Genomic DNA, 25,855 nt, shown 5'->3' on the forward strand with positions numbered 1-25,855 from the left:
TGAGTTGCAGATGAAAGTTTATGGGTTTTAAAATCCCCCACAATGACCCTTTTTCAAAAATGTTTCCAGCTTCGAGAGGAGGGAGCAGGACAAACCGGGCACAAACCGGAAGCCGGTAAAGCTCGTTGGAGGTGGAGCTGCTTCACCTGGCCAGAGGAGAGAGGAGACACCAGGGTCCTCCAGGACGGGATCCCCCGCTCACGTCAAAAACAAATTTAAAAAAAAAAAAATTCAAATAAATGTCTTCATATGACTAAATCCTGAAGCGATTGTTTGTTTATGTTTAGTCTGGTTTCATTACAAGAACTAACAACGGCGTCAAAAAACGACAATGTTTTCAGTGTTTCTCCCATTTCCATGCAAACAGACGTCGTTTTCAAAACATTGCAGTGTAAACTCTGAACTTTTTTATCGGTAAAAATTCAAAAAAATTACTCGTTTTCACTCAGTTTGATTATTACTGTTCAGCTCCTGAGCTGTTTTCTCATGCTTCAATTTGGAAACCACATCATTTTGTTAGAACACAAACAGACACCTTCTCAGTTTAGATCCAACAGGACAGGAGATAAATGATCACCAAGCATTAATAAAGGCTTCATATTCATTCCAAACAAGCCCATGCTGGTGCCGTCACAAGTCCTCCAGAAAGTCTAAAAGGCGACATTAGAAAGAGAGACAGAGACATCGCATTGGAGGACAGTAGTGGGACAAATATTCATGATTCAATAACAGACAGCAGCTCCACCAACACCAAACTATTTGTCCTGAAGGTGGATGAAGACACTTTAAAACACTTGTTGGAATCCTGCCTGGTCTTCGCTACACCTTCTTCTCCAGGGACTGGAGCGACAAATCCTCCTTTATCAGGCGTCATGAAGACAGCTGAGTGGAAAACGAGCGATTAACGTACAAGATGTGGTTTTGGTGCTTCCCTGTCAGTACAGCAGAGTGTGAGAGGAACTTTAGCCTTATGAACAATAGAAGCTCAATAGAAGCTCGCTTTTCTTCATTGTTTCCTAAATATTGTTGTTTTGTTGCATTTGTTTTGTTGAATGGTCTAAATCAGGGGTGAACTATGAACCAAGATACGTCGTATGCTTCGGCTTTCAAGTGTTTTGTTTGAATAAATGTTCAAGAAATAGCAATTAGCCTCACGTTAAATACATCCGACACTCATGCAGGCTGCCTGTGTGACCAGTAATACCTAAAAACTGCTCCTGGTCAAGTCCTGATTATTTTAGAATGCTGAGAAAAAAATCCTACTGGTGGAATTTTGGGTTAACCGAATAGAGTCGTCTTAAACGCCACTGTTTCTAAAAAGAGTGTGTATTTTTGGTCTACAAAATTAATTAGAACACCCTGAAAAGTAACCAATTATACTTTTAAAGTGGAAAACAATTCAACTTCTTATTGTCAGTACTCGGTGGGAACAACTGAGGGTGGGGACAAAACCCACAAGACAAGATTTTGCAAGTAACTGATTAAAAATGTAATTGATTGATGAGTAATTATTTTGTATCTCTTGGCGTCAGGGAAGAAGTCAGAATCAAAGTCAACAAACCAGTGAGATTCTGAAATGAAGCACGTGTACTGTAAAAAAAACAAAAAACAAGCACAAAGATATGAACGTCCTTCACTGATGTGTTTTATGATTGTGAATCATATCAATATTGCAATGCGCGCGCGCACACACACACACACACACACACACACACACACACACACACACACACACACACACACACACACACACACACACACACACACACACGCACCAATTCATATGAGAGAGTACTAAACACTATAACCACTATACAATATAACCTTTTGATTTACTTCACAGGACACAAAAAGTAATTTATTGTCATTTGTGGTTCTACAAATCAGTGTCTGTGTTCAAATGAGTGGCTGTTAACAATGTGTTGCCTTTTCAGTCAGTAATGTGATTCACAGAACCTGAACTTGGTGAAAGTATATAGGAACTTGAAGTCTTTTTATATACGGGCATATATTTTCACGCTCATCGTGCGCGCTGCTGCTGTAGCTTGTAATGCAGAAAACTCCAAAGAAAAGTGTCAAGACCAGGGAAACTGCTCCTAAGCTTTCAGAGCTCATACAGTGCTTACAGTCTGGTGAGCTGTATATGTTGCTGAGACAGTTGTAATGTATAAATCATGTTCCTTTCACTTGTAAGCCTTGATTTTTTTTTTTTTTTTGTGAGAAGTAGGCCATGGATGGAGCTGAACTTTGCAGGGAGGCGTTTCTATTTTTTATCATTAATCATATCTTCCACTCTATATCAGGGGAAAACAGACCGATGATCTCATATATAGGTGTAGCACATTATCTTTGGGTTAACATTCAGACATCTACATGGTGAAAACACTCTCCAGTCCATATCCAAGAGTAAGTAAAGCTGCCCGTCACTTCGTCCGCCATTTCAATCACACTCCCGCGAATTCACCTTGCACCATGCTGGCGAAATCCAATTGGTCAAACTCATCCTCCACAGAATGAGTTTGCATCGATCTGCCTGGCATTCTGTGGAGTAGCAGACAACAGGTAGGAGGCGTGGTGCTCACTAGTGCTCGCCACCTTTGATGATATTTACCTCTAATTAAGTTTCTTCCCCCGAGAGAGCGCTGGGAGGGAGTGAAAGGAGATAAAAACCTTTCTGAGCAAAGTGCTGTGCAGCAATCAATCCTCTCTCCCCTTCCCTCCAGAGCTGAGCCAGGGAGGATGGATGGAAGTCAGCTCTCTCATCTGGGCAAACTGGAGAGAAGTAATAAAAGAGCCAGAGCTCAGCGTTTACCTGAGGAGACAGAAGAGCAATGCCTCCATCCTTTGTGGTTGTTGTCCTCCAGTGTTTTTCAGTGAGGCAATAACAGCAATTTATTTTCAATTTTATAGCAGCTTCCTCTCAAATAAAGATGGATGTAATGACAGAAAATAAATCCTTTTCTCTGAGAGGTATTTGGATTTTATGTGCCAATTATTAGGCCGGTGAATTTACTGCAGGCCTCATGTGGTTATCAATGTGTTTCAGTTAAGACTGCTTAGGTTATATCAGAAGAGTTTGCAGTGGATCCGCTTGAAATCTTATTCTACAGCCAGAAAAGAAAAGGGGAAAAAAACCTTAGCTGTGCAATCTGTCTAACTTTATCCTGAATGACTGAAGAACATTTCTTGTTTCATTTCAAGGCACTCAGGCCACCAGAGCATGATGTGTAGACTGCTTGGGTGCAACACATCCCCAGCTAAATCACAAGAAAAAAGTGGACATTCTCCCTCATCTTTTTTTCTCTTGTGTGTGCTCATTCTCCCCAGGTGTGTAAAGTACTCAACACCACCAGCATGAACTGCTTTGCTCCTTCACTGATGGCAGAATACAATCCAGGGTTGGACACAGTAAAGCATGCAGATGAGTTCGGGTTCATCTTCAACAACGTACAGGCGCTGCTGGTCTACAACAACACCAACCTCCTCTACTACCCAAACCCTTACTTTGAGCCTCTCAGCGCCACTGGCATCCTGGAGCAGAAACCAGGTTCACCCATCATCCTCAAGGTATTCTAACACAGAAGAATGTACTGAGTGAACCCTATCACACTAACAGGCTCATCACGGAGTCCTTGGACATGCCTTTGTCTCCGCTCTTTGCTCAATCATCTCTCCACATTAGCATCAGTTAATTGGTGCAATGTTTCTCTTTCATTATCGGGGCAAAAGAGGCCCCGCAAATGGTAGACGTTGAAATCATTGAGGGATATTTTGTATTCTTTTGTCCTGATTACCAGCTGTTCCCACTTACTACTGCTGTGAAATATATCAGCTTGTTTGATCTCAGTATGGTATCATATTTGGTGGCAGGTGTGCCCAAACCCCAGGATCTAATTGGCAACATATTTAGGTCACATATTGGCTTTGTGCATGTTTTCAAAAAATGTCAGACTTTCTTTATTTCTATGTGTTTGAGTGTCTGGGTTTATCTCCTAATTTCACACCTCCTCTGTTCTCTGCTGTGTGCCCACAGGGCAGAAACCTGGTCCCCCCAGCATCAGGAGGGGTGAAGCTTAACTACACGGTACTGATAGGGGAGACTCCCTGCTCCGTCACTGTGTCTGAGAGCCAGCTGCTGTGTGAGCCACCCAACCTTACCGGACAATACAAAGTCATGGTCAGTACTCGTCTCGTGTCTGGCTTCCAAACTTTTTCACACGCTCACTTTTCACTTATCCCCTATATTTGTAATTTTATTTCCCCCTTTATAATAGTTAGTCCTTAAAATCTATTATATGTGCTCTCATCATTGTTCATTCTGCCGAAGAAATGGTGTCAAAAGGGGAGCAGCATAAGCGCAGTGGTGCCGTCAAAAGGTTCAACCAGTATTCACTGCAATTATTTTTAGTCGCCTATTCATTTATTGAGTGAAAGACCCAGACATTTTTTTTCCTTCTCGATGTCAGCAGCCACTCAGTGTCAGCTTTAGCACACACTGATTTCCAAGGCTGGGATTCTGAGACATCCATCTGATCGTTCAATCCATCCATTTAGTCATATAGTGTACTTGCTTAATACAAGTTAGGGTTGCAAGGAACTGGCACAACCCCAACTGCAGTGTAAGGTAGAGTACAACGAGACCACTCCATCACACAGCCACACGGAATCAGTCACACATATGCACCTATCTGCATATTCATCAGAGTCACAGTTAAGAGCTAAATTATGAGAATAATACAGAAGTTTTGTCTCTCGTTTCAATAGTTTATATGTAAACACTGGTTGGGTAGGATGACACACCTAACATGTTCTCAAAACAAAATAAGAGATTAGTCCACATGTAAGTAATTGTGTCTCTCAGGAATACTGAGTTAGTTGAGGATAAAGTGATCAAGTTTAAGTGATTTCAGGATTACGTTGGCGAACACCACAGTTAACACTCACTTGTAAGCAAAATAGAGACAGAAGCTCTCTAATAACCACTTCCTGGCTATAAATAGTAGCATTAGATCATGGTTGATTAAAGATTAATTGTGATGCTACATCTCTTGGCAGGTTCAAGTGGGTGGTCTCCATGTCTCTCCGGGTGCAGTGCACATTATGTCTGACAGCCTGCTGACCCTCCCAGCCATCGTCAGCATCGCAGCAGGTGGAGGTCTCCTCCTCATCATCGTCATCCTCGTCCTGATTGCCTACAAGCGGAAGTCTCGTGAAAACGACCTCACCCTCAAGCGCTTGCAGATGCAAATGGACAACCTGGAGTCTCGAGTGGCCCTAGAGTGCAAAGAAGGTTAGTAATGTAGAGTCCTCACACAAGCCAAGTGCAGCACTGTGAAGTTGCCTTCTGATAAATTGCATGCTGTGAAGGTGACATGGGTCCACTGTTTGAAATATGTGTTTAGAGCCAGTAATTTCCAACTCTGTTCCATCACTCAAGTAGCTGCATACAACTCGTGAATGCATTTCACTTAAACATACTGTAATAACATAACAAGAATATGTGCATATAGTACAGTAAGTAAATTACTGGTGGTCTGGGTGCTGCAAATGATGCAGAAAGAATTTCTACAAATCTGGGTCGGCGAGTCATCTCATGTATTCATCAACAGCAGATTCAGCCAGTTAGCTGCAATATGACCCTTGTTGTCTTTTCATAAATTCATACCGTTCTTTCTGCTCGCTAGTTTGCATGCTGGGTGCAGGCCTTCTCGACTGAATGGATAAACACAAAGTTCCTCATTAGAGTAATCCCAATAGACACATTACAATCTAGTCACATCCCAAATGTCAGGATGATTCTGCATTTATCTTTTTTTTCTACCATTGGTGTTGGCGAATGGTGCTGTTTTGTGACAAGCAGATATGATTCACAGAGGAGTGCTTCTTTCTCCCTTATGGGCCAGGATAAAGAGATTTCACGGTAGATAATCTGACCTTTGACCCTTTGCTCAGATTGTGGGCCACTATAGCCTCTGCATTCAGTTACCACTTCAAACCACAGACATCTCTTCATCCCACGATTCGTATCCACATCAGTGCTGTCTAATAAAAAAAAAAAAAAAAAAAAGCTTCTGATTGGCTCTTGATGTCATCATCATGGTCATTACAGCCAATCACTGAGACGTAGCGAGCTGGTTTGTGTTTGACAGCGTTGGAAGAATTTCATCAGCCATCGAGGACCCTATTACTTATCCCCTCCAGCCAGCCCTAATGGCTCTCCCAGCGTCATTATGCGGTAAAAAAAATAAATAATTCTATTGCAGGGAAGAATGGTTAAATGACAGACAGGCAGATACAGACAGGCAGGGGCAAACAGTTTGAATTGGCAAACCTTGGGAATCATACAGGCAGCCTTGGGAAAAGAGAAGATTAATGTTTTAACCATTAGCAGTGGCCTGGAGAGTGCTGCCCCGCAGGTTGGATTTGGATGGGTACCTGGGTTTCTCCTTATGAGTATACACACTGCGAGATGGTATGCTGGTGTGTAAACCCTTCCCTCGCAGAGGGATGTTAGGCCAGGAGGTGAGGGTTAAGACTGGTTTGAGATGGCGGGGTTTTGAGGTGGGTGTTGGAGGACTGCTGCTGCTCCTGTGATAGGCTGCAGACGGGGAGCCTTCCCAAGGGCATCAAAGCAGAGCAAGGGAGCCGTGGGCTTGAACGAGAGTCAGTCTGGATGGAGCCAATTAACAAGTGCTCACCTGCAGCCTCACACTGAGATGACACACTCTTTGGGGCCTTTGCTACAGCCAATTTACTGGCCGGTAGATACAAATGTGTGAGAAAAGTGTGTGTGTGTGTGTGTGTGTGTGTGTGTGTGTGTGTGTGTGTGTGTGTGCGTGCGTGCGTGCGTGCGTGCGTGCGTGCGTGCGTGCGTGCGTGCGTGCGTGCGTGCGTGCGTGCGTGCGTGCGTGCGTGCGTGCGTGTGTGTCTGAGACTGAGTGAGAAAGAGAGCGAGAGAGAACCCTGATTTCTCAGAAAGAGATGTGAAAAATTGAGTTTTTCTGACATGAGGACTATCTTCAGCTTTCTGTCATCTTCATCATGACGGCGGTAAACACCAGGAAGATAAGAAGGATTCACATATTTGGTCCTCGGGGATTATGAAATGGTTTTATTTCTGTGATGCATTTCTCAAGTACTCCCTCCCACTGGTCTTTTCCACTCCGTCTCCCTCCACTCTCCAGCCTTTGCCGAGTTGCAGACAGACATCAATGAGCTGACAAGTGACCTGGACAGAGCTGGCATCCCCCACTTGGACTACAGGACGTATGCCATGAGGGTTCTTTTCCCTGGTATTGAGGATCATCCTGTCCTCAGAGAACTGGAGGTAACTGAATAGAAGCAAGAAAGGGAGTATTGGAAAGAAGACACATACTCACTATGTGCATTAAAAAAGAGCAACAGAAAGTCATACTGAGGTTAAAAAGAAACTGCTCTGTCTGTAGGTTCATTTCTATAAGCAGGAAATCACTCCTTAGGAATAGGATGCCAATGTGTCGCTTATCCTTTCTACACACTTGTGTCTCACGCATACATATATACATAGGCAATTTTCCTGAACAGCATACACACACACACATCCTGTATACAGCTCACATGCAAGATCCCTCATGGAAAACAGGGTCCAGGCACATGGCTATTTCATTCACCAGTGGTTGCAGTATGAGAGGTAATGAAGTGAGTAATTCCCAATCCTCAGGAAGGACTGTAGGTTCATCCACTCGGGAGAAAAACTGACTGGTTAACACTTTTTGCTTCTCTTGATGGGATGGGAGTAGTACTGTTGAATGAGTTTATTTTATGTGGAACGGAGAGAGTGGGATCCGATGAATGAAACTGTCAGGAATAAAGAGATTCATGGAGATAAAGGTAAACCTTTGTATTTGTAGATTGTGTGTGGCAGCGTAAGGGGGGGGATGTTCACGAGGTGGGGCTGCCTAACGGGTTAGATGAGTTGGGGGTGTCAAGTGGGACACGGACACACACAAAATGTATTTATTATCAAATATACCACAGTTATGGCACAGTGCTTGAAGTATGATAATTTATCAAGAGGAAAGCTTCTTTCCAAAAGACTCAAACTATCCAGAAATGAGGAAACATTAATTTATAACGTGTAGAAAAGAATTGATCAGACATGAGAAAGCCCATTTTTTTAAATGATTGACAAAACACTGGTATTTCTTTGTAATCATCAGGGTGCCACTGATATTCCTTTTTATTAACATACTTGGAGTTTTAAGTCAGAGTAATATAATAAAAGTAATGAATACAAATATAATTAAAAAAAGAAGCCTGCAGCCTAAAACAAAGTATTTTTGATTGGATTGACAATATCATGTCGGTAGAGCGGTCGTCTCCCAATCGTAAGGTTGCAGGTTCGATCCCATCTCTGCCTGCCCACATGCCAAAGTGTCCTTGGGCAAGACACTGAACACTGAACTGCCTGTGTGAATGTGAGAGTGAGTGGTTGGTGGTGGTCAGAGGGGCCGATGGCGCAAAATGGCAGCCTCGCTTCCGTCAGTCTGCCCCAGGGCAGCTGTGGCTACAGACGTAGTTTACCACCATCCAGTATGGAATAAATAAATAATGCAATGCAATGTAAAGCATCTTTGAGTGCCTAGAAAAGCGCTGTATAAAACCAATGCATTATTATTATTATGAGTTTAGAGTCTAATGTGTGAATCTCATATTAAATGTGTGAGAGTTAGCAGCCCCGATGCTGACGTAATATCATTACCAAAATAAATTACTGCAGTCTTTTCTTTTCACGTTTGTGTGTTTGTGAAATCTTTCACTGTTGGACTCACTGTGAACAAATCAGATATAGCAGCTGCTTTTATGAAATTTTGCAGTTTTTCATCATCATCCAGGACCCAATACGACCGTATTGTATCTTCTGGTGGTTGGGTTTTAGAACACGGGCTGTAGGTTGGACACCACTGAGATTAGTGGACAACTCGAGGTCAAAAGAAATTTTGTTTTACTTCTCAGTACAGTAATGTTCAGAAAACTTCATGGTGTGATATTGGAGTTTTCAGAACTAAGGGTCAACAGTGAACTCAAACAAAGTGTGTTTTGTTACATGGATTGTCTTACACTGAAAAGTTTTTTTTTTGACATTTTACTTGAAAGTGAAATGCTGGCTAACTCAGAGTACAGTGCCTTTTAACAGACCACCGGTCAATAATTGATTAGAATCTTCTCAGTTACTCATCGTGATTGGGAGTTTCTTTCTGCCTGGAGTGAAACATGAGTGAGGGCGACTGGAAAAATCTTTATTCTGTGTGAGACAAGGTCACAACAACAGTAGAGGAGGAGCAAACATTTCAGATAAACAGCTCAGTTTATTGTTATTGAAGTTATTATCAGACAAGTTAGTGTTGAAGACTCATTAGCAGTAACATGCTCACTGTTCCTCCTCTCTTTGGTCCAGGTGTCAGGTAATGGCCAGCAGAATGTGGAAAAGGCCCTGAAGCTGTTTGGGCAGCTCATCAACAACAAAGTGTTCCTGCTCACCTTCATACGAACACTGGAAATGCAGCGCTCTTTCTCCATGAGGGACCGTGGCAACGTGGCCTCACTTATCATGACTGCCCTGCAGGGGCGACTGGAGTACGCTACTGATGTCCTTAAACACCTGCTGTCGGATCTGATCGACCGCAACTTGGAGAGCAAGAACCACCCCAAACTTCTGCTGCGCAGGTAACGCCCACATGACACTGTGTCCATTGCCTATCTGCTATATCCAACTGAGGGTCGCAGGGAACTGAAGGTGATCCCAGTTTACTATGGGTGAAGACGACATACACCTTGGACAGGTCGACAGTCCATCAGAGAGCAAACAGAGAGACAAATCACCACACACACTCTTTCATACCTTGGGGCAATTTCAAGAGTGACCACTGAACCTCACATGTAGGTTTTTTGACTGGTGGCATTAAACCGCATGCTTGCACAAGGACAACATGTACACAACTGTACACAGTAAGGTCTCCCACTGGACCCGGGGTATTTTGTTGCTGTGCGGCCAGAGCGCCCGCCTCTACAGTACTGCACAGGTGCTCTATTCAACAAAACAGTTTCAAATGAGATCCTTTTGTGATTAGGTTCCTGGAGGGTTATTTATATAGATCCAGCAGACACAGCCCTTGTTTAAAAACATATAAAGGAATATAGGGCTGTAGGAGGATGTTAGAGTATATGGATAGACAGATGAGAATTGACTTGCTGATGTATGTTCATCACCATTCATCTTGTGGGTGGATGCTTTGGGATTTTCTCGTGTTCCCATGCAGATGCGTTACATGTCTCATTACGAGTGCTATAGTGCAACTGCAGTATGCTGAGATAAATGGCATGCACTATTTACATCAGCAGAACCATCTGAATTCCCAGCATAGTTCCACATCCTCGTCAGCGCCGTGTCTTTCCAACTGCTCTTTCTTAATGCCAATGTCAGTCTCACTTATCCTCCAGGCTCAGGCTCCTTATAAAACATTCAAAAGTAGCACAGCTTAACTTTTCTTTCTCTCTTTTTTTTTCCTTTTCTGTGTATCCAGTGTACATTGTTTTCCGGGGGAGTTCGGATGATGTGGTAAAACTTTAAACACCTACTTAGTCCTCACTCAAGTGCCTTTAGATTTCTTTTGGTCACACCATAGCTGTAAGAGAAGTGGCACACGTGCTAAGCTCCGTCTTTCCTGAGAGCCTGACTGCTGCATCGTGCATTCATTTCATTATGTTTTACAAGACTAATAAGCTGAGACAGTGAGAGCTGGCAGCTGTTATACTTTCAGACAACACCTTCATTCTGATGTTAATGCCCTCTTAGTGCCTCTGTTTGAAAAACCCGCATTAATAGTCAGAATAAATAAGTGCCAGACAGAACTGACCAGGCATATAGAGAATGGAGTGGGCTGGAGCAAGACAAGCAAATGAACCTGGATTAAGCTGTTATTTCACATGACAGCAGGGCCCCACGTTCCCTCTAAATTTTCATTATCCACTCCTATTAGGAGCACAGTGGTACATAATCCTCAGGTCCTGCCGTTAAAGCCTGGAGGACTAAATGTCCTATAGTTTTTACATGTCACTTTCCATTTTCTAAAGAATTTAAAGGATTATCGATTTGACATGGATCTTTGGTGTTGTTGTCTTCCTCATTGCCTATTTAGAGAAAAGCCGCCATTAAAGCCAAGCTAGCTGACTCACACACAAATACGAACACATCTGTGATGATTGTCAAATTGAACATGTCTCTAAGCAGTAATTGTGTTTGTGCGGGGCATAGAGAGAAGCTGTTGACCAGAGAATTGTTGTTCCGTTCCAATTCAGTTGTCTTTTCTATCAGCTTTTTTTTCCAATCAGTTCTTCCTCCAAACAGGATTGTGAAATGCTTCTTGTTTTGTTCTCAGTTTTTTTTTAAATTAGTTATGATAAATTAGTATTTAGTAAAAGATCCTTGCTCCTTTATACAGCATCTGAATGTTTGGTGTCTGCCTGCAAGTTTTATCCTGTATGTGTCATTGAAGCCGTCAATAATTTCATTGCATTAACAGTAGTAGCAAGAATATACGAGCTCCCAGTGCTTGGACAGGTTTATATGACACTATAGGTGAGCAACCATCTCACAGAAGGGACCTCCAGGATCAACCAGCACACTTCCTTTTCTCATATATATTTCAGTGGGTTGAAAGTGCAACCCAAGACATGGTTCAGTTGTAGCAAAGTGCTCTGCTGCCGTCTCCGCTCAGCTGTCATTGAATACTTTTCTCTGGATGGGAACATCTCCACAAGCGAGTCCGCTCGACCTTTAAAGAGAAAAACCGTCATCATGCAAGCGTTACAGCCAAAGATGCAGAGTTCCAGCTACAGGGTATTTCAGCATGTTTTCAGTTTCCCTGGCAATTGCAATCAAAGTTTTATATGGCCAATTCCACACTGTTTTTGTTTATTAAGGATTATGGTTTATGCCATTTTTTTTCACACATTCTTCCATTTGTAAGCACAAAGATGCAAAAACTAACAGTGCGGACTACTTTCTAAGCTCCCCAGCCTGCCTGTGGCACTCAGCCTCAAACCTTTTTGTTGCTAAGGATGTAAATCTTTTAAAAGGGTTGAAGTCAAATTCATTCTATATTTAAAGGAGAGTAAATTATTTTGTCAAAATTCCAGACACTGTTGTTTCTAGCTAAAAAGACAATTTATGTTTATTCTGGGACTATTTTAAGTACAGTTTTGATGCAGACAGTAGAGTGTGAGGTTTATTTTTTTGTTTTATTATTTAATAAAACCACCAAAAGCAATCATTTGTTTGGTTTGGGGAGCTCTGAATCAACAATGGCATCTGCAATATAAACATAATATAATCAGCCATCAGAAATAGCAGTCATTGACAAGCCAGGAAAATGTTTGCTTCATTGTTGATTTTAGTCCATTTCACAAAACAGAATGTTCCCTTCTGGGTTATTCCTTTAAAGCTTTGCAGTGAATAGCAGTCTTCACAAACAATCGTCAATCAGTGTTGTTAAAAAGTCAAAAATCATATTAAAGGCATGAAAGAAATATAAGCATAGGGAAATTAATAGGCAACAATAAAAAGCAGCAAGTTAGTAATTTAAAATGGTTTATGTCTGATTTAAGCACTGTGTTAACAGGCAAAATGAAGGACTAATGATTGGTTTATATCAGAGGTAAATTAGGTGATCTTCCTGAGTTCCTCAGGGATAATGTAGCTGATAGAACGGGATGTACTGGACTGATATCACCTTTTGTTTGCACTGCCATTCGTTTCTCCCAGAGACTTTGAGCCACTCTCCTGAACGCCAATGTTCATAGACTATAAATGTAAATAATATTTAGGTACTGTTTTTCTTTCACGAACAGCCCATCCAACCAGCCTGTGAAAGAAAATGTTTTAAATGCTTTAAATAAATGACAAAGATAAAAGATAAAAGCTACAGATATTAAAAGATCTGAGCCTCCTCGTTCCTCTGTCTCCGTTGGCCCAGTTTGACAATCACTTCTGTATTGACATTAAACTTTACATCCTTGTAGAAGTTGTGTTTCTTCAGTTTTATCACATGCATATAGGACCAACTTTTGATGCGTTTTTACTGTAAAAAAAAAAAAAAAAATCTAAATCAAATAAATGGTAAATGGCCCCTCTCGAATGAAAGAAAAGCCCCTTTTTCTGAGTTGTTGTAGAACATTTGTGGAAATTCTCCCTCTGTTACCAGGAATATCTGTTTCGAATGAAAATTTCAGGTAATCATACCACTGGTGAACATGTAGCACGGGCACAATTCCTGCTCATCAACTAACAATGACATGTTTTGAAACCAGACAGTAGACGTATTGCATGTTGGAGATGAAGCAGTTAGTCCACCTCGTGAAGGAAGGCACTCATATGTTGGTGTAACAGGAGAGAAAGCAGGTGGGATGGAGACAGATGATCCCCTGTGGCCTCCTCTGAAGGGAGCACCTGAAACACAAAGAAGAAGTGAGACGTATTCAGATTATTAGTGCTGTAGTGTGTGTTTGTTCTGCAACTGATTGTTGTGCAGTACTTGCAGATTGCATCAGCGTGGCTGTACTCCCACTTCTCTATCTAAACAAGTCTCTCCTCACTGAATGAGCGCCTTTCTCTGCAGTGAGTTTCAGTGAGAAGGTATAGCTGCACAAAAGAGAAAGGGAATGACTGAAAATATGAGAGAGCAGGGCAAGAGAGATTCAGCATCCATAATTTTGTAGTTAATAAACATACATCTTAAGCGGATTAAATTGAAGTCCAAAATGCTTACTGCAGATAGATTCCTTAAATTTCGAATGCATCACTTTAAAGATGCTGCATGTAAACTTGTTCCCTAATTAACTTTAACAACACGCCTCTCACTATCTCTGCCTCCAAAGCATCTTTTTATGTATTTCTCTCACATATTCGCTGTCTCTCACGTGGGCAGATTATCTCCCGATACTATGTTTTTTCTTTTTGAGCATTTAATTGCTGATGTACTATCTGCACTTCATTGGTAATGATAATACTGTATGAGAGTAACTCATATTGTACAGGCACTATATTCATACAAAGCCTTATCAATAAAAATGGTTTCACGATAAAAGACAATAAATGGTGAGGCTTTTTTTTTTTTTTACCGGTTTGCAAGGCTTGTGACAGGTTAGAAAAAAATGCACATCTTGATAGTCAAGTACCTGTGTTTGATGATGATGATGATGTATACTGTATCAGTAAATTGATCTTCATAGTTTGCAGTCATCATGTTCATGGAGATCAATTCCTCTGTTGACTAAAAGAGGATTTTAATTTCGGTGGTCATTCTAAAAAGGGAAAACATGTTGAAGAAAGTAACATTTTAGCATGGCGTATTCAGGTTTGACATAAGAGCATTAACTTATCATCTTTAGTGTCACCAAATTTAAGTGGAATCATATATTGCAAAAATACACAGTGAAGACATGAAATTGTTGCCAATTATTCAGAAGGAAGTCGTTAAAAAGTTAATCATGAAACAGATTACTATATAGCTTATATCATGGTCTAATATTGTGACGGGTTGGATCTGTTTTCAATGCTCGAGGGAAATCTGTAAATGTATGCCATGCTTTGCAAAACTCATAACTGTTCTTATACATTGCATACTTCTTTTCATGAGTCCTAGGTTGCATTTTACCATCCATCATTGCAGGCCAGTGAAAGCAGTTTACAGAATGAGCGGCGTCTTCCATTCATGCAGCTGAGATGTAACATTCCCAGTCAGTTCAGTTCCCTGCATCATGTTTTAAGGGTTGCACTCAAGCTCTCCCGAGGCATGTCTTTTTAGAGGAAACTCTGGTCTCTTTGGTATTTAGAGATTTCAGACACCTTCTGGTTTCTTTGTGTTGGTAGGAAAAGAGTTTAGCTCACAGAAGCTTTTGTTCTCCTAAAAGCTTTTTGGAAGCAGTATCTAAGCTTTGTGTTTGATTTCCTCACTCCTTGGTGCACCAAGTGGAATTGATGCGGCGCTCTATAATGTTTGGATTGCATTTAGCACCATTAGTGAAATATTCCACACTCATGTGCTCTGCCTCTTCAGTGCTTTTGTCAGCGCCAACTCCCCCGCTCTCCTGTCTGACGTCATTGGCCTTGTTTTCTGCCTGTCCATTATTACTCAAACTCTTGTGGTAAACCAACACCACCAAAAAAACATTTTAGAAATTAAAATCTGTTCTCTATTCTCCCCATCTTCTTAAGTTTGGCCACTGCTGCTCATTTCAGCCAGTTTCTTTCTCTTTTGTCTTCTTTGTAATGTTCTTTTAATGGAATCACAGAACATTGCTTCTATCACCTTGAGACTTTTCAATCTTGTATTATTTTTCTCCTCAGCATTTTTGTAATGAGATTTCCGCCCATGCAGAGCAATGGAGTACAGCATTATTAAGAGAGCCAGTATTGTGTTTTGCATTAGTTTCATTGAAAGACATTCCACTGGCTGCTAATATAGCCCCCACCGCTTCCACCCAAGCTGCCATTAGGAGACCAACGATGGGGCTCCTCTTAGACACTATGTGGGATAATGAAATCCTGATGTTCATTAATGAAACTCAATTAATAGAAAGAAGGAAGAGGAGGCAGATGAGGAGGAGGAGGACAAGAAGGAATGGAAAAAGAGGAGAACAAAGTGCTTCTCTCCCCATCGACATTCAAGAAGAGAGATATTAACAGGGAGTCAGCACAGCCCCCGCACAAAAGGCTTTATTTGACTTCCTTCGTTGAGACTTGCTGAGCTTATTAAAATGCTTAATAGGTTCCATTAACTTCTAACACACTGAAGTCTCATACAAGCAAGGAGGGGTACACGGTAAGCATGGGGGGGGGGGGGGGGGGGGGGATTTACAGGAAGAAGGGCAATTACAGAGGGATTTGGGGTATTGTCCAAAAAATCCACAATATATTTAGGTTTATTCAGCGTGAAAATACATCCTCAGGCTCTCATGGCTCCTTATTATGTTTTCAAACTAAAGCTTTTTACTGTGCAGTATGGCAGTGTTGAGCTTGTGAATACTGTATGTGTGTCTTTCTTTCTTTATGCATGTATACCCTCACCTGTGTAGTTGTATATATGCTGGAATAACAAAGAAGAGACAAGAATAGAGTGCACGCGTGTGCGCTTGCGTGCGCCAACAAACACAATTCAGATGCACACGCACAAGAGCGTGCACTTCTTCAGCTTGCAGTGTTTTGGCAATGTTTACTCCCCCATGCTGTAGCTGAAACTGGGTGAACTAATCTACATGCTTCCCCCCTGCTGGCACATCACACTTCAAATAGGTTGTCACCCAGCTCCCTCGTCCTCTCGATGAGCTGCCAATAGACTGGCCAGCAGTCTCATTCGCAAGGGAATAGCCTCCAGGGGTGGGAGACAACAGCACAAGTCAGCCACATATCATCCAAAACAAAATATAACCTCTGCTGCTGCTCTCCACTGTCCTGCAGCTGAGGAAAAGTTCCATATTTGCAAGATGGAAAAAAAGGAAAAGAAAAAAAAAACAGGAAAGCCTCAGTCTATCTGGATTTAATGAGAGAGAAAGAATGACTGACACTTTTTCCTGTCTCAGTGACTAAAATGTTAGCTGTTGTAACCTCCCTGGCTCAGACAATCCTTGTGGGACTTCTGCTTCGGTCCCAGAGTCTTGCTTGTAGCCCTCAAACACGACTTAACGCAATTATCTCCATAATAGTCATAATCTCCCTTCAGGTCCATTCAGAGTCTGAATAAGTGTAATCATCTCTCACACTATTGAGGAGACGGAAGGCTTCCAGCTTGTCTTTAATACCTGGCTTCTTCGATTCCTGCTAATCCTCAGTTCAGCACAGTGTGCTGTAAGGCTCCTTCATATCCACCAGAGTAATCACAGTCATTTCCTGCCACATTAAGAGGGTCATTTTTCCCCCTCATGCATTACTATTTATATCGTCAACGCCTATATACACGTTGCCTGGTAGCGATCAGTCACAGACAGGTGACAATCACAAGCAGTCGGACTCTCACAAATAGCCGTGCAATCGACGGGGCCCTCTACCCCGGCTTGTTTAACTTGTGATCAGTGCCGCAACTATCTTTGAGCTACCGTAATGGTGTGGACCTGAGGTTTTCACATTGTGGTGCAGGTCTCTCTAAATTTTCACCGTACAGTACATGGGTCACCACAACACGTCATTACAACGTGCTCTGTCGGTTTCTCCATGAGATACTCTATACCTGCTGCACCAGGATTTAAAACTCAATCCTCCACAGTCAAGCTAAAAACTTAATCCTATCATGAATTAAGTTCAGCTTCAGTTCAAATCCATCATTGTACGTGTTGCAGACCATATATAATTTTCAATGTATGGTTCTAGTGTGCTTGGGTGGATTCCACTCAGTCAAAGGCAGAACACAGACAAATTGCCACTTATGGGTAATCTTCAAGTCACCGGTTACTCACAAATGTTTGTTTATGGACTCCTGGGTGAATGTACAGTACCCAGAAAAAAAGGATGCATAAAGAGGGCATGCAGTCTGTCCACAGAAAGACCCCCCGTGCTTAACCCAGACTCAAATCTTAGTCCTTCTTGCTGTTCAGCAAGAGTGGTAACCACTACACCACTGTGCAGACGCATGAATACTTGCAAGATATTTCAAATAAAAATATATAATTAGCACAAGAGGAGTTGTCCTTTTTATAGTGTTTCATTCAAAGCACCACATTGTTATTGTATGAGGAAGTCTGGCATTCAACCAAACGTGATTTGTTGGTGTGAGACGAGACATATGTGGTGGTAGAGTCGGTGGGGCTTTGTGCAATATGGTATGATCTTACTCTGAAAAAAGAAAATAATTGGAAATAGTTAGACCAACTTAACTAATTGCTTCAATTGGTAACACATGAATGAAGTTCTTCAAACTTAAGTTAAAGAATTACATTAAGTTCAAACTTAAGTCAATTAATTATTTTAAGTTCAAAGAACTTGATTCATTTAGGTATTCCCAATTGAAGCAATTAGTTAAGTTGGTCCAAGTATTTTCTTTTTTCAGTGTAGTTGGGGCTCGTTGTCCCACAGTTTGAAAACCCCTGGACTGAACTGCAAGAACTAAAAGCGGGTTATGAATCTATTGTTTAAGCCAGAGCAGCTAAGTATATGTATTGTTCAGGTAGTCTTTATAATTCTGTCCACACCGAGGCTCGTGCAGTTGTCAAATGGAGGCAAACGAGCGAGGCCAAAGCGTTTTCACAAGATGCGGTTGGAGCTTGTTTTTTGCCATTCACCTCAGGTGCTTGTCCACACAGAACCAACCCTTTCATCTTTGTTTCATGCTTGTTAGTCTTTCCCACCTGGCTCTTTGGTATTCTGGGTTTTTTATTTTTATTTATTTATTTTTTTTTGTAGATCTAACTTCTGTTTTTCGAGTGTTCGATGATGGTGCTAATGAGGCAGAGGGCGGATGTTTGTCTGGTGTTCCGAGAAAGAATATGAGCAGAAATCATGAAAGAGGTGTGCACAGCCCTCTCGTGTGCTCTGTGGCAGAAATAGTCAAAAGGTCATTGCACACTTGTGTTTTTTTTTTCATGCCCAATCAAGCCCAGCAGCAAGCTGTACCTCCATGTGTGATTGACTGGGAAGAGAGGGGGGTCGCGGAGGAGGGTGGGAGGAAATGAGGAGAGGAGATCGTTTTGGCTGTGATCAGGCGTTACCTGGCTGTGACAGCACTCGTCTCTCTCAACAGCTGAGGCTTGTCACAGCTGCTGATGTCCCGCTGCGTTGAACCATACATGAATAATCAAACACACACACACACACACACACACTTTCTCGTCCTCACACCCATGCATACTCAATTACACACACATGCACACGGACTGTGCACACACACAGATGCGCTCTGCTGTGTTCACTGACTATGACCAATGTTGCAGGCAGCACACATGCACAAGCAAAGGCAGGATGCACACACCCAGGATGTCAAGATAACCTACCCGAAGTGTTACCCATAACCTCATGAATTATGGAAGACTTTCATTATCTAAAAGTTTCAAAGTATCAAAGGAAACAGGAAAGTAATTTTTTTTTTCTCCTGTTTTTTAAAATGTAATTTCAGAACGGAGTCTGTTGCAGAGAAGATGCTTACAAACTGGTTCGCCTTCCTCCTTCACAAGTTCCTCAAGGTGAGTACACCAAACAGCGTATGTGATGTGTGTATGTATGTGTGCAGTGTGCAGAGACTAATATCAATTGAATTACTTTTTAATGTTTGTAATTTAGCTTCTGAATTAAACCTGGGATTGTGAGAGGTTTTCTGTGGATTGAAGTTTTGTGTTTATGCAGCGATGCTCTCTCAGGTGTGAATTAACGTGTGTGTGTGTGTGTGTGTGTGTGTGTTCACAGGAGTGTGCTGGGGAGCCTCTGTTCATGCTGTACTGCGCCATCAAGCAGCAGATGGAAAAGGGCCCCATCGACGCCATCACGGGAGAGGCGCGTTATTCCCTGAGTGAAGACAAACTTATCCGCCAGCAGATCGAGTACAAAACCCTGGTACGTCACACTCCACCAGGCACGCCAGAAGTTTGCACATAGGCTCAAGGATATACACAAACACAGGTTGCATTAGACTCATAACTTGCTTTTTCCAGTTAAAATGCCTCTGAGTTGAGACGCAAACAATTTCTGTTTAAAAGCAAACCAGATAAACTTTCTTGTTTACAAACCAGTTTTACCATGGCTTAGCTCTGTTTGTTCCTCGCATTGTGGGAAGAAAATTACCTAATGAACCCACAGGCCCGAGTGTTTGTCCAACATCAAGGTAGGAGGCTACAAAGATTGGGACACATTAAACACACCCCTCTTCACACATACACACACACACATACGCACACACTCACACAGCCAGCATGTGACATGACAATGCTCTGATTGCTCTGACTGGGAATTTGGCTCATTACGTGCTAATACCCCGGCAGAGCTGGAAATTGGTGTCCCACTGAAGGTGTGAAATTAGATTTCAGGATGCCAGCAAGAACGGAAATGGTTTTTTAAAGCTCCTGCCATGCTCCAAGGAGACTCTAATGAGGGCAAAGCCTCAAGCTGGACCTAACTCAGGCAGTACAGGACACCTTATGCATTTCCTCCCACTCCTTCAGGTCCCTCTGTGACATTTTACACTTTCTCCCTCCTGTTCTCCCACTATTTACCATCCAGATCCTGAATTGTGTGAATCCAGACAATGAAAACAGCCCAGAGATTCCAGTGAAGGTGCTGAACTGTGACACCATCACCCAAGTGAAGGAGAAGATACTCGATGCCGTTTACAAGAACATGCCCTATTCACAGCGGCCGCGCGCTGTCGACATGGACCTTGGTATGAAAACACACCCACACAGTCACAAACACACACAAATGCAGCTGGCAGGTGTAAAGTTCCTCACACCTATAGATTAATTTATCAGTGGAAGAAAGCCTTGCCATGTGCACAGATTATCAGTGCATTAGTGTGATAAAAGCTGTGTTCCTGCAGCTCGGCCAGTCAACCAGCTTCAGCGAGCTGCTGCCAGGCCCTTCTATCAAACTGACTGACAGTGTGTGGCGCATCCCTCCGTCTGGCTGCTTTCAGCGCCTGGTAGTGCCAATAACACACAGCAGATTAAGATAGAAAAAATAGGTGGGGGGGGGGGTTTCTGTATGTGTGCATACGTTTGTTTTGCATCTGTGATGTGGCTGAGTAGCTACTCTGGTAATAGCTGACAGACTGGCTCAAAAGTCTGACACCAGGCTCTACTCCCACACAGTCTGCTGCTTCCATCCCTGCCTGTTCCATACCAATGTCCCATCCCTCATTTTTGTCACGTCACACGGGCAATTTGCTGAGATTTCGCTAGCTGCAAACCCGTCCTTCAGCAACGTGACTCTCTTACCTTATATGGGTTCTCTTTTTAAAATAAAATGGAGATTGGTGCCTACCTAGGATACATGTTTGAATTCTTAGTGATATTTTCTTGATATTTGTGTGTACTTTTTCTTTTTTAAATTTTAAGATGATACTGATGTTCAGTTGGTCACCTGAAAAATCCATCCTGCAACATTGCGACTCACTTGCTATCTCCTACCTCTGTAGCTTGGAAATAAGCAACTTTCACCACAGGAGGGACCACCAATATATCTTCTTACCAAATTGGACCCACGTTTTAACTGAGCACATCTGCTACAAAGAAATATCAGTTAATTCTACCAATTCAGTGAAAAGTTGGTTATTATATTCAATTTGATACCTGTGATCACAGAAAATCCCCATCTAAAGAATTTGCTACCTCAAAATCAGTGAAATCAATGACGTGTTAACTCTTTAAAATTTTCTCAGAGGCTGAAAAGAATTTGTGCAGGGCCCACAGTATAAAGAGATGCCTGTGTGACATCCTGTTTTTTTTTAGTTTTGTTGTTACATATTTGAGTGTAGGTTGCATGTTTTTAGTCGGATCGTAGATATTACATGGTCACCTGGCAGAGGCATGAAGTAATAAGATGCAGTCAACAAGGAGAAAATCAATGATCACTCCCAGCGTGAGGCTCACAATGCCTATCCACTTCCCTGTCAGGGCGCTTATTATCATTTCATTACCCCACAATGACCCGTCAGACGCTTCTGTCTCTGCCAGCACTGCTTATAGCCACTACCTGCTCCCACATCTTCCTGGGGTTTTTTTTGTCTTTTGAAAGGAGGTGATTTTCTCATTTCACTTTTTTTTCAGCACGTATTTTCTGCTCTCGCTTTGCTTTATTTGACCCGGACAGGCCAACTGCTGTGTATGTGACACAAGTACCAATTATAGTGTGCAGTCTTCCTGCATATACATCTCCCAGTTGTTCATGTGTAATGTTTAATTAAGATACGCGTCAATCCAAGACAGTGAAAAGAGTAGACAGGCCTATAGCTATGCGTTCATTTGTGCGGGTGGAGAGTTATCTAATTGAGGCTTTAACGATGACATTTCGTCAAGTACATGAGGTTTGAAAGACCTAAAGGATTTTAGTTAGTATTATATGTCTTCACAGTTCACATTTCTGTGCAGAAATCTTTAAAATGTTTATTTTATTCAGGGGTGTCAACTAATTAGAGTAAAGTTGTTATATACAGCCGAGTTAGACGTGAACTGGGATGGATCAGAAAAAGGAAAAAACAAAACAACAGCATTTAAATAATGACGGTTTCTGCTTGGTTTTTCTCATAGTTCATTTTTGAAGACGTGGGAGTGCAATCTGAAAATGTTAACATGTTAACCATCAACCTAACTAAATCTCATACAAACCACATGACATTTCTTGGAAAATGTTTGTGCGAATCCTGATGTTGTCATAATTCTTTTGTTTCACCATTTCTGCATCTATTAGCATGTCTTTACAAATTCACTTTTGTATGATGACTTTTCACGCTAGCTGAATTATTTTCCCATAATTTTGCGTGATTTACTGTCATCTGCTGATCAGTTCCAGATTTTTGTGTTGTGCGGTGTCCCTCGCAGTGGACCATTAGAAATGGCTATCATTGAAACATTGCACTTAATGTTGCCTTGTTATTTTTACATTATGGAAAATCCTCCTGCGGGCCAGACTGGATGCTTCTGGAACAGACGGCATCAAACCCTTCCACAGAAACAAATGAAAATGGTTTCTATTGTGTCTCACTGCTATTCATTGTTTTGTTGTGCTACCATTTACTGTGTTTTTTTTTTTTGTATGTGTTTGTGATTAGAGTGGCGCCAGGGGCGAATGGCTCGGGTGGTTTTACAGGACGAGGACATCACCACCAAGATTGAAAATGACTGGAAAAGACTCAACACCCTCATGCATTACCAGGTAAATACACATGGGTTTTTTTTTCAAATGTTTTCCTTAATTACATCTCAAACTTAGCTTTTTTGAATCAAGAAAATGTCTCATTTTAGTTCAATTTCTGCCCTGGCTTTTATTATGGAAATTGTACCACATACCTGGGCAAACTTTGATGTTTCTTGCTCTTGGCTTTTAGGCAGCCAATTTTCGGCTCCTCATTTGCATGCTCGTGCCTGGCGTTATCCAAGTGACTCACAGAATAGAGGACAATTATTGTACAGGTGGCAGGAGAGATGAACTCTCAGCATCTCAGCCGACACTTTTCCCTCCTCCCCGGGGAGATGAAACAGCTCCAGTCGGGAGGAAAGCGTCTCTCTCCTTTGCTCTCTTTCTCTCTCTCTCTCTTGTCGCTCTCTCCGGTCCATTGACTTATATGCTAGCAACAATTAGTCCCACTGTGACTCCCTGCTTCCATCTCGTCAAATGTAGAATCTCCATTCACACCCCCCAATTTTAGGGCCCTTCAGCTCATCTGTTACCCCGTTTTACAGGGAGAAAAGTACAACGCTAAAAAAGCAGGAAAACTGTCATTTTTAGGAGTATGTGTGACTTTCAAAGTTCTAAATGAAAGAGAGAGGACCAGGATAGTGTCAGTGGATGGCAGAGAGAAATAATAAAGGAGAATGAAACCAGAAAAGGGAGAATGTGAATGTCGACGCCTTTCACAATGCATGCTCAGCCAGCTCTCATTAGTCAACCAAGGTGGACCATCTGCGGAAAAACTGCATGAGATTAGATTCTAATCTGCCTGTTTAAGAGGACAGGTTTTGAAGAACTGTCCGCCCACGTGGTTTAAAAAAGATGTGTAATGTAGATTGACAGACTATTCTATGATGTGGAGGTCAGGAAATGTCCAAACCCCTCAAATAAATTGACTTTCATCAAATTGACTACCTTACAAAAAATTGGAAAAAAGTTATTACTCTTACAGACTTACTTTGTAGCAATTCATTTTTCTTTCCAATAAATACTATAAATAGGGTTGCATCAGTACCGATATTGGGTTCGGGTCTGAAAAGTCTTCTACGCCCGACTCTGGCTTGACCTTATCCCTCTATAAGATATAGATGCTAATTAACCACTAAACTAATATGATTACTTGCTGTCTGCAAGTAACCATAACATAAGTATGCCTATTTTCCCTCTCTCTGTGTGAAAGTGCTGCATGCCCAAATGTAAATAATATGATTTGAATAGAACTAAACAAAAACATTTTTAATTTCTTTTCTTTCTTTCTATTTTTAGGTTTAATTTCTTAAACCAGCTTTTAAGCAACCTGTTAACATTCTTATGCTCAAAGTATAATACACAATAAAACGTAGAATTAATTTCTCAATCATATTAAGAAAGTGAGGCCCTGTGCACGGAGGTCTTGTTTTCTTGAGCATCACAGAATAACTAGGTGTTTCACTCAAACTATACATGGCTTGCAAATGAGAGAACAAGATACTGCCTCCTGCTTTCTGCTGAAGTGTTTCCCATTGTGTCACTTCATGTTTTCACTGTGTGTGCTTGCCATCCGATGAGGTCGTATGACTCAGCTCTTTAGGGGTCAATCTGAACTACTGCTCAGGTTGGAAGTCGTTTATTGGTTGTAGGAATTTTTCAAAGACGTTTTCTTTGAAACAGGACTTCAAACATTGTCTTTATTCCTTTCTTATCTTCCTCTCTTACCCACTGACCTACAGTAAGAATTGTTGTTGCTTCAGTATTTTTTTTCCCTCTCTCTTCCTTTCTTCCTCTCATGCTCTGGGCACAGTGCTTTGGTCTCTGCAGTTCCTTCATCCTTGATGAAGCATTTCAGTATGTTTACTTCCAGAACATAATGGGCTCTTTTGTTGTTGTTCTTTTGCAATCCTTTGTGTCACAGTTTGTCTGCCATCATTAGCCGAGGGGGGCGCCACGGGACACACAGCGACACGCGTGTGGCCAGTTCACTTATTCCCTCACTCAATAGCAGATCTTAGGACTGCTATTGATTATAGATCTGAGGGTTCTTGAATAGAACATGAAATCCAACACAAGTGCTGCTTCAGAGTGCATAGCAGCGTGCTGCAGGGCAACATAGTGGAGAGAGCACGAGAGCAGAGGAGGAATGAGCATGATGGGACGGGGCAAATGATGGCAGAACGACATTGACACTTTTCGCATCATTATTGTTTTGATGAGGTGGCAACGGCCCCGATGTGTGAGCTTGTGTGTTTTTGTTTTGTACACTCTGGTGTTGCATTGGCAGCTGTGACAACACATCTGGCTGCGTAACACAACATGGAAGCGCAGCTCATTAGGCCCCAGAGTGCTGGGAAAAGCTTGTAGAGAAGGGGGGAAAAATGGGAACGGTAAAGAGAAAATATGAGGAGGAAAAAGCAGTTTGAAATATGCAGAGTGAATCTGAGCATCACTTTGAGCATTTGCTAATTCTCCTATTGCAGAGACACAGAGACGAGACAAAGGCATTAAAATTCATTGGGCTCACAGCAACCCAAAAAGAAAACCCCTGGCTATTTACCTGCCACATGGGAAATAATGGTTTACACAACCTGAATATGAAAATACACACCTCTTCAAGCTTCCCACCACACTAGAATTAAAAAAGGATATTTTTTAAAAATGAGTTCCCAATATTTATTTATCACGTTTACATTCATAGTGAGGCGACTCAATTTCTGTGTTTTTCTACACTCTTTCCTGCACAGATAAGGGATAAAAGAGTAGACGAACGCACGTACACACACACACACACACACACACACATGCATGCACACAATGCGTGTGTGTGCATAGACATCTCATTGATTATTCTTATATGCAGATAAACACAGAAGCTGAGATAAAAGATTTATGAGATTGGGGGGCTATTGGCCCAATATCTGATTTGGATCTATCTTTGTTGATTAGTCCTCCTGTCAGAGTGAAGCTTTTCATCACACTTTC

General features: G+C 41.8%; 1 protein-coding gene across 1 annotated transcript in view; it reads left to right on the forward strand.

Annotated features, from left to right (window-relative positions):
- plxna2 (plexin A2) overlaps positions 1-25,855 on the forward strand; it is a 188,851-nt gene that overhangs the window by 150,121 nt on the left and 12,875 nt on the right. Inside the window, exons 18-26 of the mRNA XM_080497333.1 lie at positions 3,328-3,567; positions 4,034-4,177; positions 5,056-5,290; positions 7,185-7,327; positions 9,437-9,705; positions 19,140-19,206; positions 19,427-19,573; positions 20,237-20,396; positions 22,782-22,885. Of these exons, the coding sequence (XP_080353459.1) occupies positions 3,328-3,567; positions 4,034-4,177; positions 5,056-5,290; positions 7,185-7,327; positions 9,437-9,705; positions 19,140-19,206; positions 19,427-19,573; positions 20,237-20,396; positions 22,782-22,885 (1,509 nt within the window). The remainder of the gene's footprint in view (positions 1-3,327; positions 3,568-4,033; positions 4,178-5,055; positions 5,291-7,184; positions 7,328-9,436; positions 9,706-19,139; positions 19,207-19,426; positions 19,574-20,236; positions 20,397-22,781; positions 22,886-25,855) is intronic.

The sequence above is a fragment of the Blennius ocellaris genome, assembly GCF_963422515.1.
Source record: "Blennius ocellaris genome assembly, chromosome: 5".
Taxonomy (NCBI): Eukaryota; Metazoa; Chordata; class Actinopteri; order Blenniiformes; family Blenniidae; genus Blennius; species Blennius ocellaris.